At 43.7% G+C, this 14572-nt stretch overlaps 1 protein-coding gene across 1 annotated transcript in view; it reads left to right on the top strand.

Annotated features, from left to right (window-relative positions):
- Nucleotides 1-14572, top strand: part of LOC140357024 (uncharacterized) — a 48895-nt gene that overhangs the window by 21225 nt on the left and 13098 nt on the right. The window contains exon 9 of the mRNA XM_072441999.1: nucleotides 2403-3959. Within this exon, the coding sequence (XP_072298100.1) occupies nucleotides 2403-3959 (1557 nt within the window). The remainder of the gene's footprint in view (nucleotides 1-2402; nucleotides 3960-14572) is intronic.

The following is a 14572-nucleotide window of genomic DNA, read 5'->3' as shown; positions in this document are numbered from 1 at the left end:
AAATGTATTGGTAAAGAGGCAACGTTTCGGCAACTGGGCCTTCGTCAGGCAAATGGGTAACTGAGGATGGGACAGAGGTTTAAATAGGAGTGGCCTAAAAAATAGGAGTGGCCAATCACAGATGTTAAAGGTCCCATAACATGCAAAATCGACTTTTCAGAGCTTTTAACCTTCTTACATTGCTATTTGTGCTTCATATTTGTCCAGAGTGTTTTTTTGATTGATTCCCGCAGTGTTTAGCTTTAGTACAGACTATCTCCTTTCCACAAATCTCCAAACTGACGGGCGGTGGGGCAAGACCGCGTCATAAGGGCAAGCATGCGTCATTAGCCCCCCTCACCCCCCGCCTGCCGCCTCCCGCCCCCTTCCCCCCGGCTCCGCGCTGCTGTCTCCCTTCAAGCTCATTCCGGAGTTTTTCTGCTTCGATTTACGAGGAAACACGGCTCAAAGAGGCCCAAAACGTCATTAATGATATCGCACTCTTTACTATTATCACAATGGTGAAGGTTTATGTGGCACTTGATGCAGCAACCGGGAAAATAAACGGAGAGAAGTTCTATCCGATACGAAAAACCAGGAAATAAGAGCGTGATGGACATAAGACTTTTTTTTATCTCTATCTCTATAGATAGATAGATAGATAGATAGATAGATAGATAGATAGATAGATAGATAGATTCTCACTCATTCGCGCGGAGCTGCGCAGCGCGGAGCAGACAGCTGTGGGGCTACGTCACGGGTGGGCGGGGCACACACGCTCTCTGAGACTACGTCACGGGTTGGGCGGGGGAGCCAGATCGCTCTTCGCAAGGTTGGGGGCGAATATCAAACCAAGCCGTTTGCATTTCCGGGTTGGTGAGGGGGTCCAAGGTCTGGGTGATATTTCTTAACTATTATGTTAAGGCTGTTGCACAACCCTTATTATTACCAATTATACACTAGACTACACTAGACTACGAAACGTGAAAAAAGCATGTTATGGCACCTTTAATCACAAAACGATAGACAAATAGTGACACCTCATGATGAATTACACATACGTCAAAAATAGTATTAATCACTATTTTTTGAAGGCCCAGTTGCCGAAACGTTGTCTCTTTACCAATACATTTTTATTTGCAAGTAAGACAGTGCGCAGGATTTCTATTATTATTATTATTATTATTATTTTATATATATATATATAATTCCACAAATGTTCCCAATCATTGTGTTCACACGTGCTATCACAGGCAACACAACACCGCTCTGTGACGAGTTCTTGCTGGTTTGCTCACGGCAACAAACCACACTTTTTTGTCGCTGCTCTGAACAGCTGCAAGTTCCCCGAGTTGATCTGGCGCTGTACTCACACCACGTTTGTGAAATATGTTTGCTCATGTAACGGTTATATGATTAAATCCCACGGGCGCATACATGGATGCGCCCGTGGGTAAAACAAAACTAATCAAATGTGTGGTGATTTTCATAGCTTACGATGCCCACAAATGTTTTTTTCCCCGCAGCTTTTGAGTTTTCTCTCACAATTTGACATTCTCGAAACATACGGCCAGTAAATATGCAATAAAATGTTTAAGGTCTGGTTTTCATTATTTTGAAATCCAGGTCGAGTTACCGGAAACACACATTTTTTTCTTCTTATGAAGTTCTCTCAGGTGTGAACTGTTGCCCAGTCAAGTGACCCAAACTGCCATTTTAGAGCCAATTACCTTCCCAGGAATGTTGTGTAGAAGCATTGCGACTCCTGCTGACCAATTTGTTCCATAACTAAAATATATTTTGTCTCCCCAACATTTTTCATCAGTGTTTTTGGTGTGTGTCTCTTGAAGAAGAAAACGATGTGCTTTGGTTTTAGTCGAGTCTCTCAAACCCCGAGCATTGAGAGACGCCTGCCGTGTGGGGCGGGCTGCGGCCTCATGAGTTTGAGTCCGGCTTTCACCTGTTTGCTGCATGTCGTTCCCCAGTCTCATTCCCATTTCCCACTGCACTGTCCTGTCAAAGCCTACAGGCCCAAAAAAACTCTGGAAAAAAAAGTACTCAGAATGTGAAATACAAAGGATCAAACATGACTCTCCCACTTTACCCTCATTCACACAAACACATTTAATTGTTAAATTAAATCAATGTTGAATGTAAACATGTTTGAATGACAGAGCTCTGGCTAGACTTGTTTGATGCTGTCGGTCCTCACCCAAAGCCAGAGCCTGTTATACTGTCCACATTCTTATAGAAACAGTAAAGTTCTGTTCGTTTCATAACTCACTGAAGCTTGTGAAAATGACTTATTTTTTCCATGACAACACCACTCTCAATGGTGATAAGGAATTGACAAAAGTATAAGTTATTTATTTAACCCTATTATTACTTAACATCTTCTTTTTCTGTGTTCATGGCAGATCTAAAAGTCCATCAGAAGAATGGGGTTCACCTGTGACCAGTGTGGAAAGACATGGAGCTGTTCTTCTGCGCTCAAGAAACACTACAGAACTCACACAGGAGAAAAACCATACGAGTGTGACCAGTGTGGAAACAGTTTTCCTACAGCAAGAGCTCTCAAAATACACACTAGTATCCACACTGGAGAGAAACCTTACAGCTGTGATGTTTGTGAGAAGACATTTTCAAGCTCAAGCTACTTAAAAAAACACATGAGAATCCACACTGGAGAGAAACCTTACAGCTGTGATGTTTGTCAGAAGACATTTTCAAGCTCAAGCAGCTTAACAACACACATGAGAGTCCACACTGGAGAGAAACCTTACAGCTGTGATGTTTGTCAGAAGACATTTTCAATCTTGAGCAACTTAATAAAACACATGAGAGTCCACACTGGAGAAAAACCTTACAGCTGTGATGTTTGTCAGAAGACATTTTCAATCTTGAGCAACTTAATAAGACACATGAGAGTCCACACTGGAGATAAACCTTACAGCTGTGATGTTTGTGAGAAGGCATTTTCAAGCTCAAGCCACTTAACATCACACATGAGAGTCCACACTGGAGAAAAACCTTACAGCTGTGATGTTTGTGAGAAGGCATTTTCAAGCTCAAGCTGCTTAAAAAAACACATGAGAGTCCACACTGGAGAGAAACCTTTTAAGTGTGACCAGTGTGAAAAGGCTTTTAGAACATCACCTGAGCTCTCGAATCACTACACAACCCACACAGGAATAACACTAAATGAGTGTGACCAGTGTGGAAACAGTTTTTCTACAGCAAGCGCTCTCAAAAGTCACACCAGAATCCACACTGGAGAGAAACCTTACAGCTGTGATGTTTGTGAGACGGCATTTTCCCAGTCAAGCAGCTTAACAACACACATGAGAGTCCACACTGGAGAAAAACCTTACAGCTGTGATGTTTGTGAGACGGCATTTTCCCAGTTAAGCCACTTAACATCACACATGAGAGTCCACACTGGAGAGAAACCTTACAGCTGTGATGTTTGTCAGAAGACATTTTCATGCTCAAGCAGCTTAATAAAACACATGAGAGTCCACACTGGAGATAAACCTTACAGCTGTGATGTTTGTGAGAAGGCATTTTCAAGCTCAAGCCACTTAACATCACACATGAGAGTCCACACTGGAGAAAAACCTTACAGCTGTGATGTTTGTGAGAAGGCATTTTCAAGCTCAAGCTGCTTAAAAAAACACATGAGAGTCCACACTGGAGAGAAACCTTTTAAGTGTGACCAGTGTGAAAAGGCCTTTAGAACATCACCTGAGCTCTCGAATCACTACACAACCCACACAGGAATAACACTAAATGAGTGTGACCAGTGTGGAAACAGTTTTTCTACAGCAAGCGCTCTCAAAAGTCACACCAGAATCCACACTGGAGAGAAACCTTACAGCTGTGATGTTTGTCAGAAGACATTTTCAAGCTCAAGCAGCTTAACAACACACATGAGAGTCCACACTGGAGAGAAACCTTACAGCTGTGATGTTTGTCAGAAGGCATTTTTCCACTCAGGCAGCTTAATAAAACACATGAGAGTCCACACTGTTGTAAAGCCTTAGCGGCTAAGGCTTTTATCAGATGCATGTGTTTTCATATCAAACGCTTGCTAATGTTCATGTTTTACCATAAATGAGCTCATCATCAGGACACTGTTTTTTTCCCCCAACTCCTTCAAGAGTCATTCTCAATATGTCGATGTAGTCTGAGAATGCAAATATTTACTCTACTCTATGAAGGGTGTTTACAATTTCACTTGAGATTACTCTCCTTTGTATCCTAACTGTAAAGGGCTATCAAAACCCTTTTGTTAGCTGATGTTAGCTCCCTCATCACTGAGTACCTGATTAGCGTCAGAATGGACAGGGCTTTTCCCGCCCCATGGCTTCAAGACACTATTGTATGCGACCGGTATGTTTAACGTTAAATTTCTATTCAAAGAGCTCTTTCTGAACAAAATGGCCTCTGTAGGACATATGTGTCCATAGAGACCTTTAAGAGACATTACCTTTTCATAATTCAGACACTGTTGCAGAAAGCAAAGCAAAATGTTGGATGGGTGGAAGAATGTTCCCCATCCCCCATGGACCAACAACACTGTCTTCACCACACCCCCCTCCCCCCCTTTGGGTCAACACCTCTGATAAAGAACACAGAGGACACACAATGGGTCCAAGGACCTGACCCCTGTGGAGAAGTGGAATCGTCCACTGTAACAAATCCTCTTGTTCTGCTGGATGGAAACTTTCTCAGGATGAAGTCCTTAATGACTATATTTCACATTTAAACTGACTTAACGTTTACTGTGTGATCTAAGCTTGTAAATAAATCATGCTTTAGTTTAGTTTGCCTTAAGAACTGTGTTAGAAATGTGTTTATGTCATATTTAATGTACTTCCTCATGACCTGCTAATGATGTGTGGGAGGGGCTTCCATTGTCTCCCACGTCTCAGCACTGTGCTCAGAATGTCAAATCTTCGAACGCTAAACTCTGAGCAAAGACCAGCGCCACAGACGGCTCTAAGGACCCAAAGATCTCTGAGGAGGCCTTGATCCACATCTGGGCCTTCTCTTGGACACATGAGACCTGAGAGTGGCTGAAACTTGCAGAGTGGCATTAAATTGAGGTTTCATCCAGATTATTTTAGAATTAATCAAAACTTACTTTTCACGTTGATCCCAGACATAGCTGGTGTAATTAATGTGTAATTACTTGCTTTGATATTTTTGTTTATTAAACTACACAAATTCATTCCGGTTTATAGACTTTTTATTGATCTTTTTTTTTTTAGAGTTATAGTTGTCAGTCAATGGATAAAGTGCTCCCTTTTCAGAAAATGAGACTCGGTAGGTATTAATGTTTTGCTGAACAAGCTTCAGATTTTGCCCTTTTTAAATTTAAATCTGAACAATAACTACCTAAAATCCTAGCCCCAGAGAATATTGTCCATAACAAACACCATGTTCAAGCACAAGGGTGTCCATCAGTGCACGTGGCACCAGGACACATACTTCCCAACTCTCTTGGAGATATTTATTTAAAAAAATAAAAATTGACCTTTTCTACTAGCCTTTACTTTGGTAGCAAAGGCGAGCGGGGGGAGCATACGGGGGACACGGGCGCCGCCATGTTTGTTGAGATTACGATGCTGAGCGTTTCCATCCCAGAATTCAACGCAGGTCAAATTTAATCCGAAATCTACACCATGATAGTGAACGACATGAGCGTTAACAAAGATAGCGGCGCCAATAAGGATAAATCGACTGATGAAAATAAATACCGGTTCTACACTACATGGTTTGTTTAATATAGAAATATACTATGAAGCGTAAAGTGGGACGAATATGCATCCGATGAGTCATGTGGCTCGCCTCATTAGTGTTATTTTCGGTTAATTCTGTTAAAATTTGAAATCTCCCGCATAGGGGGGCAATCTCCCATTTTTTAATGTGTTATCTCCCCCCTGGGATGGTAAATAATTTGGGAAGTATGAGGACACCCTAGGCTGGAGATCAATTATCGGCTTCGTTGTCGTGTCATCTGACCTCCGGCCACATATCTTGGACACTCGGGTGAAGAGAGGAGCAGAGCTGTCAACTGATCACCACCTGGTGGTGAGTTGGATCCGCTGGCGGAGGAGGAAGCTGTGCAGACACAAGCGCATTGTGAGGGTCTGTTGAGAACGTCTGGCGGAGCCCTCTGTCAGTAGGGTCTTCAACTCACACCTTCGGAACAGCTTCTCCCATTTCTTGGGGGAGGCTGGGGACATTGAGTCAGAGTGGACCATTTTCGTGACCTCCATCGTCGATGCGGCTGCTCAGAGCTGTGGTCGCAAGGTCTCAGGTGCCTGCAGGTACGGCAACGCCCGAACCCGGTGGTGGACACCGGAAGGGATGTTGTCAGGCTGAAGAAGTAGGCCTATCAGGCCTCTTTGGCTTGTAGGACTCCTGAGGCCTTTGACAGGTATCGGCTGACCAGAGGAGCCGCAGCTTGTGCTGTCGCTGAGAGGAGTTTGGGGAGATCATGGAGGAGGACTACTGGTTGCCCCCAAAGAAATTCTGGAAAACCGTCCGTCGCCTCAGAAGTGGGAAGCAGTGCTTCACCAACACCGTTTACGGTGCGGGTGGAGACCTGCTGACCTCAACTGGGGATGTTGTCAGGACGGTGGAAGGAATACATTGAGAACCTCCGTAATCCCACTATCACATATTCCGAAGAGGAAGCAGACTGAAGACTCTGAGGCTGACTCGTCCATCGCCCAAGCTGAAGTCATTGAGGTTGTTGGCAGACTCCTTGGTGGCAGGGCTCCTGGGGTGGATGAGATCTGCCCTGAGTACCTAAAATTTTTCTGGATGTTGTAGGACTGTCTTGGCTGACACATCTAAGTGTCTCTGGACTGGCAGACCGGAGTGGTCATCCCTCCGTTCAAGAAAGGGGACCGGAGGGTGTGTTCCAACTACAAAGGGATCACACTCCTCAGTAAGGTCTGTTCCAGGGTACTGAAGAGGAGAATACGACTGATAGTCGAACCTCAGATTCAGGAGGAGCAGAGTGGTTTTTGTCCCGGTCGTGGAACACTGGACCAGCTCTAGACTCTCCATCGGGTGCTCGAGGGTTTATGGGAGTTTGCCCAACCAGTCCACATGTGCTTTGTGGATCTGGAGAAGGCTTTCAACCGTGTCCTTCGGGGTGTCCTTTGGGGGGTGCTCTGGGGCTACGGGGTCCGGGGCCCTTTGCTCAGGGCTGTCCGGTCCCTGTATGACTGGAGCAGGAGCTGTGTACATTGGAGTAAGTCAGACCTGTTCCCAGTGCGTGTTGGATGCCAGGGCATCCCTTTGTCACAGGTTCTGTTTTTTGTTTTTATGGACAATTTCTAGGCGCAGTCAGGGGTCGGAGGGTTTGGGGACCACAGGATTTCATCTCTGCTGTTTGCAGACGATGTTGTCCTGATGGCTCCATCAAACCCGGACCTGCAACATACACTGGGACGGTTTGAGCCGAGTGTGAAGCGGCTGGGATGAGAATCAGCTCCAAATCCGAGGCCATGGTTCTCAACCGGAAAAAGGTGTCTTGCCCTTTCCAGGTGGGTGGGGAGTCCTTGCCCCAAGTGGAGGAGTTCAAGTATCTCGGGGTCTTGTTCACGAGTGAGGGAAGAGGGAACGTTAGATTGACAGTTGGATCGGTGCAGCGGTCTGTTGTGGTGAAGAAGGAGCTGAGTCGAAAGGCAAAGCTCTCAATTTACCGGTCAATCTACATTCCCTCACCTATGGTCATGAGGTAATATTTTGAATAATTGGTTAAATCCAACTGAACTCTTTGCTTTGAAAACCACTGCAAATATGATGACGGTTCAAAACCATGAACCATTTGCTCAATATTCAAACCCATTTTGGGCTGTATTCAAAATCAGAGCGTATTAAAAAAAAAGTCAAAATGTGTCCTGTTGAGTTGTGCTGTAGACCTTTAGTCGAACAATCGATCAATGGTGTCTTTGTCAAATTCATTTTGGGTTCTTTTGAAGGATTAATATTCACAACAACAGAAAAGAATAAACAAGTGAGATACTGTGAGATTTGGGAGTGAATTATGGGTTCATTCTGTCGTTTTTCATGTAAATACACTGGTCGTTTTCTATAAAAATAAAAAAAAATATTTGCAATAGTGTGAACTCCTGTGATCTTGTGGTGTTGTCGTTCCACTTTGGGTTAAATACATGTTCTGTTAGCAAAATATATAAAATCAATGTTGTTTTTAAGATGGGCTGAATTTGAATATTAAGTTTATTGTTGATGGTAAAAAGTTCAAACCTCAACTAACACATTTAAACACATTTCTGTTGTATTGAAATAATATTGTCTGATTATCGTTATCAGGAATTAGATAAAGATTTTTGTCACTATTTTTGCCTTAGTCTTCTCATAAAGATACTAAATAGTTTTGCCCGCTTTAATCGTGTCTACTGCACGGTTTTGGCCGTAGAGGTTTAGGTTTATAGTTTTACTTCCTGTTTGTAATTTATGACGTCACACTAGTGAATTACCCAGCAACCACTTTTTGATTCGACAAATAGAAATATATGAGCGCTCCTTTATTTTGTTGAATTAACATTTATAGGGTGAAAAACAGTTGTTTTGTGTAAATTATACATCTACTCTGGCTGGACCCTAATGTGATGTCACTTCCTGTCATTTACTATAGATTTGTTTGTACTTTTCCTTGCATATAGCCGCTCGATCGGTGTAAAACTATGGTTCATATGTACAACAGATACAGACACACCAAATAAAAACCTGTAACGTGCCCTTTGAACTAGGGACTGTTGAATGTGGTGTCGATGAGTCTCGCAGGCCTGTTTGAATAGAACGGTTTGGCGTCTTGATTGTGTGTTACAAAGTTGCGTGTCTCTCATGTAACGCGCCTGAGCAGACGTTCAGCCCAGCGCTTCCGTTTTGCAGCGTATAAGGAAGAAAACTGTCTGGATGTTGCCAGAGCCCATTATTATAACACTTTCCGAGCCGGGCCACGTGACAGATGATTGAACGCTTTTCTTTCAACACTGACGATTTCAGTTTGAGTTGAGTTTGTCTTATTAAAAGCAGACTGACTTTTAACACAAAAAATAGTCACATTTCTTTCTCCATTTTGCTGGAGGTGTGATTTTTGTTAGTCTCACTATTAAATCTGCAAGTGAAAAGTAACGTTAAGGCTCAATTAATGAAAAAAAATGACAATCACAGTTATTAAAACCATAACTGTAATCACGATTATTCAAACAATTATTTGTTTTAGAGCAGGGATGTCAAATTTTACCGTTTTGATTAAATATCACGATTTAATGATTGATCACGATTATTGAGACTGTGACCAAACAACAGTGACAGTGAATTTCCCTGGGAGCGCCCCGGGTTTTTGCCTCTGTGACACAAGCGGTGTGCTTGGCCTGCCGATACCTGTCATCGGCCTTAGGAGTCCCATAAGCAGAAGAAACCTTATCCCTTACGCCATCCCGTACTTCCGGCGTCCACCACCGGGTTCGGGGGTTGCCGCCTTCCTAGATTTTTAAAGATGAATATTCATTAAAAACCTATAAAGGGTTAATTTGAAAAAGTAAAGAGTGTGTATGATACCTGGAGACAAAAAGTACTAAAAAAAAAAACTTAGATTTGACTTTCTAGTTTACCTGATTTAGAAGCTATTACATTTTATTATTATTATCTAATTAGGGTTGAATTGAAAAAAGTACAAGGTGTGCTTGATACCTAGAAATTAAACCTACTATAAAAGACTATAGAATCTATTGAAAGAATTCCTTGTTTTTTGAAGGTGAATATTCATAAACTACCTGTCCTGATAACGAGACTGTGACTGGGGCTTAGCATCGGACCTCTTCTTGACTGGAAAACATCATAATGGCCAATGTGAAACCTGTGGAAAAGAAGAAACTGTCCCCCATGTTTTAATGGAGTGTAACAGGTTTGCAGTTCAGAGGAGATCACTTTTGTCCCACTTCTTTGATCTGGGGTTTAAATCTGTGTCAGTGAAGACTTTGCTTGTCCCCTCTTTGCATCAGCAGGTGTACAGAGCGTCATAACGGACTATCACCAGTGAGAGGCAGCAGTGCTCTGTGTGGTGCGTAGTCTCCCGGAAATACATTGTTACCTACCTGGCTGGCCCCTTGAAGAGAGAGGGTGGCATTGTGGGTAGCCGGAAGTGTCTTGTTGTTTTTGGGTCTGTTTTTCGATGTTTTTTCGGCGGGCGCGTGTCTGCCACCGCTGATCCGTATGTCCTGCATTCCGTTTCATGTAACCAAATAAAATCGTGTTGCAACGAGTACAATGCCTGCTCAGCCTCTGTACCACGGTTAGGAGTTTACTGGGCAGGGGAAGTATTAATATATCCGGGGTGGAAATAAATTTGGCCACGACCCGGAAGGGACCTGCGCGCTAATGTATAGCTTACATAGAGATATCGTTCTACTGACGCGTGCAGATCTCTATTGGTGGTGCGGAGGCAAAGTGCTTCACCATGCATTAGACGGCAAGAATGAAGGTCCTTGTGCCCTAGTATCTCTCATTGTGCAGGCAGACGTGTTTCCCATGACAGCTAACGACATTTTGCAGTGGGCTGATTCTCCTGTCCGGATGGCAGAGAACCCACTGCGTCCCATGAGATCGGTAGGGAAATCCACTCCCTGGCTGAGTGAAGCTGACCCAACCTATGTCGATGCCATAGGAGTCCCACGGGGTGTGCCAGACGAGTATAAAATAAGTAATCAAGTGGCCGCAGGATTTGAATCATTCTTTTGCCCGTGGTGTACTATAAATAAAAACGTTGATAGAATTAATTACCATCCATTTTCCATTTTTTTTTTTTTTTTTTTTTTTTTTGTATGGATGGATGGATAGAATTAATTACATCCATTATAATGTTCAGAGACTGGGTAATTTTTCCCAGGAAGGATTCACTGCTGTACACGAGCAGCTAGCCGCTACCTCTCTGATGGCCTTCCAGAATCGTATAGCCTTGGACATGCTCTTGGCAGAGAAAGGCGGGATTTGCGCCATGATAGGGGAGGAGCAATGTTGTACTTTTATACCGAATAACACACGCGAAGGGGGCCGTTTGACCCAGGTTGTTGACGGATTACGCACACTAAATAGAAAGATGAAAAAGCATTCGGGGGTAGACACATCCATTTGGGATTCATGGTTGAATTATTTTGGTAAATGGATGTGATAAAATGTGAATATATGATTATATTTCTGTGATGTATTTTATCTGCATAATAGTGATATTTTATCTGCATCATTAGTCTAAGAGAATAACGGGTGTGTGACAAACTGCATTTGTGAAGGGGTCGTAAAGATGGGCCAAAGGATGTTTACCCTAGGGGGGGTGACAGCCCAGAGGAGTTTGGGTAATGTTTACCCAAGGCTTGATCTCTAGGAAAAATACCAGCTGTAAAACAAGTGCCTTGATGTGAAGCTGACCAATGAGAAATGTGACCCGCCTATTCCAGAATATCTAACAAAACCAACCAGCATGGGAAAAAACGGGGTGAGACGCAGGAGGATCACGCAGGCTGCGTACCACAGCCTGCGTGATCAGTCCAGGCGTTTTCTCCCAAGCTTGCCATACAAATGTCTCATATTTCTGTGTCGTTTCATTTTCTAAGTTGAATTGTGTTCTCGATGTGTTACGGAATAGCATCGGTGTATGTCTGATTCCATGACAATGGAAAGGGTTAATGTCGTCTGTGATACTCTCCCTCGCCGTTTTCCTGGCCATCCTGGTCTTGTGTGGCTATGGCTGCATACCCTGTATCAAGACCTTCACGGTGTCTTACCCGCCTGGTGGAACGAACGATCGGCGGCTTTGTGGCTCAGGCAGGAGGAGGTCAGTATATGTTGATATGTTGGTGCCAAAGGAAGATGCTGTCCTCCCGGAGGAAGAGGAATGTTATCTACTCTAACCTTTCCCTTTGTCTAGTGTGCTGCGCTGTGCTTTATTTTTCAGAGTTGTCTGGTGAGCCGAACAATGGGAAAGTTTTGCAGTTCTGTAGTAGACATGTTTATATTGATGCACGGTTTTCTCACCAGTGATTCTATGTGAATTATTTGATTATATATGGGTTCTGATTGTGATCTCCTTCAGATATCAACAGGGGGAATGAAGTATATTGATTATGCTACTATGTTTGTTACTTATGCTCATGTATCGCTTCATTCTTCTGCCCAGTCCAGATGAAGGGAGATCGGAGGGTCGGAAAAGAGTCGTGAGAGAGCAGAATAATCCTAAAGTAATCCTTCAATTTAAAACTGAGAGTGAGTTAGGAAAAATTGGAATCTTGGCGCTGTCAAGGGAGATAAAGAAGATATTGGGGGATGTAGCATTTGCCAGTGTCGAGAGATGGTAATCTACTGATTTTGTGTGATTCGGAGGCGCAGAAAAACTCAGCAATGCAGATTAGTAGCATTGGAAAGATGGCTGTAAGTGAGTTTAAGGTTGTTGGAGAAAGGAAAGGAGCACGTGGAGTAGTCACAGGAATCCCCCTGGATGAAGATCTGGATAAGTTTAAAAACAGTTTGGGTGCAGGGGTGGATTCTGTTAAGAGATTGATGAGATGGAGTGATGGCCAAAGAATTCAGAGCATGTCGGTTTTATTGGAATTTAAAGATGTGCTTCCTGAGAGAGTGAAGGTCGGCTGTTTGAGTTTCCTGGTAAGAGAATATGTCCCTCCTCCACTCCGGTGCTACAAGTGTCAGCTTTATGGCCACATAGCAGCGGTGTAAAGAGGGAAGCAGAAATGTTTAAAATGTGGAGGTGAACATAAGATTGAAGAATGTGAGGAAAATGCTCAGATTAAGTGCTGTAATTGTGGGGGACAGCACACTGCGACGTTTGGTGGATGTGAGGTAAGAAAGAAAGCTGTACAAATTGAAAAGGTAAAAATGTTAAATAACATCTCGTATGCAGAAGCTGCAACGAAGGTCCAAATACAGAAACGAGGAAACACTGCTGACACCAGTGTTGTTCCAAAAAGAGGAGGAACAAGTATAGTACTTGCTGTTGATGACTTGGTAGTATTTTTGTCTTGTCCAGACAAAGCTAAGATGATAGTAGAGGGGGCGGAGAAACTCCTGGGTGCTAAAGGTATCTCTTGGGAGCTAATGAACAAAAGGTTAGAGGGGAACAGTAAGGCAGGAGGAGAAACAAGTGAGAATACCTGATTATACTGCAGTGGAATGCCAGGAGTCTCATTGCAAATGGACAGGAATTTAAAGGATATGTACAAGATAGTAAGGTGAAACCGGATGTCATTTGTGTTCAAGAAACCTGGCTAAAGCCAACATTAGATTTTGTTATTAGAGGGTACGAGTGTGTTCGAAGGGATAGGCAAGGAGGAAATGGTGGAGGATGTGCAATATTTATCAGGAATGGGATCAGTATAGAGTTTTAAGTAAAGGGAAAGAATTAGAATTCATTGTGATAGAAGTGTGGGGGAGAGTTCTTCTATTAAGAGTGCTTTTTAAACTTCCTATAAGTTATCTATCCTTTTCCTCTGAATCTACCTGCGTTGCAACAAAAAAATTTCCCCATGTGTGGACAAAAAAGGAATATCTTATCTCATCTTAAGCGTTTAACACTGGAGGGTCTGCAGGATTTTATGGTTCATCTTGAGGGCAAATCTACATGTTGTGGTCATTTTAATGCTCATAGTACGTTGTGGGCATAATGATGAGAATGGGTTGGTGATAGAGGATTTAATGGATATGAAGGGTCTTGTATGTTTGAATGACGGGAGTGGAACTAGATTTAATGCAAGGAATGGAACAAAATCAGCCCATCATATTGCTGGGATGAGCACCTGGGTCGTTGATAAGGAGTGATCACTACCCAATAAAAACAGATAAGTTTTAATTATGAGAGTGCACGGAAGGAATAAGTAGGTGGTGTTTTAAAGGAATAGACTGGAATAAATTCAGGGTCATTTGTGAAAATGAAATGGAGAAAGCACAGTTTGGGCTCTGGAACCCATCTCCTCGAGAGGGGCTGGACGCTCCACTTCTCTGGTGTTGCCCGCGGGGAGAGGCGGCGGGCTGGTGTGGGCTTGCTGATAGCCCCTCAGCTCAGCCGCCACGTGTTGGAGTTTACCCCGGTGAACGAGAGGGTCGCGTCCCTCCGCCTTCGGGTGGGGGACAGGTCTCTCACTGTTGTGGCGGCCTACGGGCCGAACAGCAGTGCAGAGTACCCGGCCTTCTTGGAGTCCTTGGGAGGGGTACTGGACAGTGCACCGACCGGGGACTCCGTTGTTCTACTGGGGGACTTCAACGCCCACGTGGGCAATGACAGTGACACCTGGAGAGGGGTGATCGGGAAGAACGGCTTCCCCGATCTGAACCCGAGCGGTGTTCAGTTATTGGACTTCTGTGCTAGCCACGGATTGTCCATAACGAACACCATGTTCAAGCACAAGGGTGTCCATCAGTGCACATGGCACCAGGACACCCTAGGCCGGAGGTCAATGATCGACTTTGTTGTCGTGTCATCAGACCTCCGGCCGCGTGTCTTGGACACTCGGGTGAAGAGAGGGGCAGAGTTGTCAACCGA

The sequence above is a fragment of the Eucyclogobius newberryi genome, unplaced genomic scaffold (assembly GCF_026437365.1).
Source record: "Eucyclogobius newberryi isolate DKJ021-1_F unplaced genomic scaffold, fEucNew1.0.hap1 SCAF_121, whole genome shotgun sequence".
NCBI lineage: Eukaryota > Metazoa > Chordata > Actinopteri > Gobiiformes > Gobiidae > Eucyclogobius > Eucyclogobius newberryi.
This window is presented reverse-complemented; position numbering and strand designations above follow the sequence as displayed.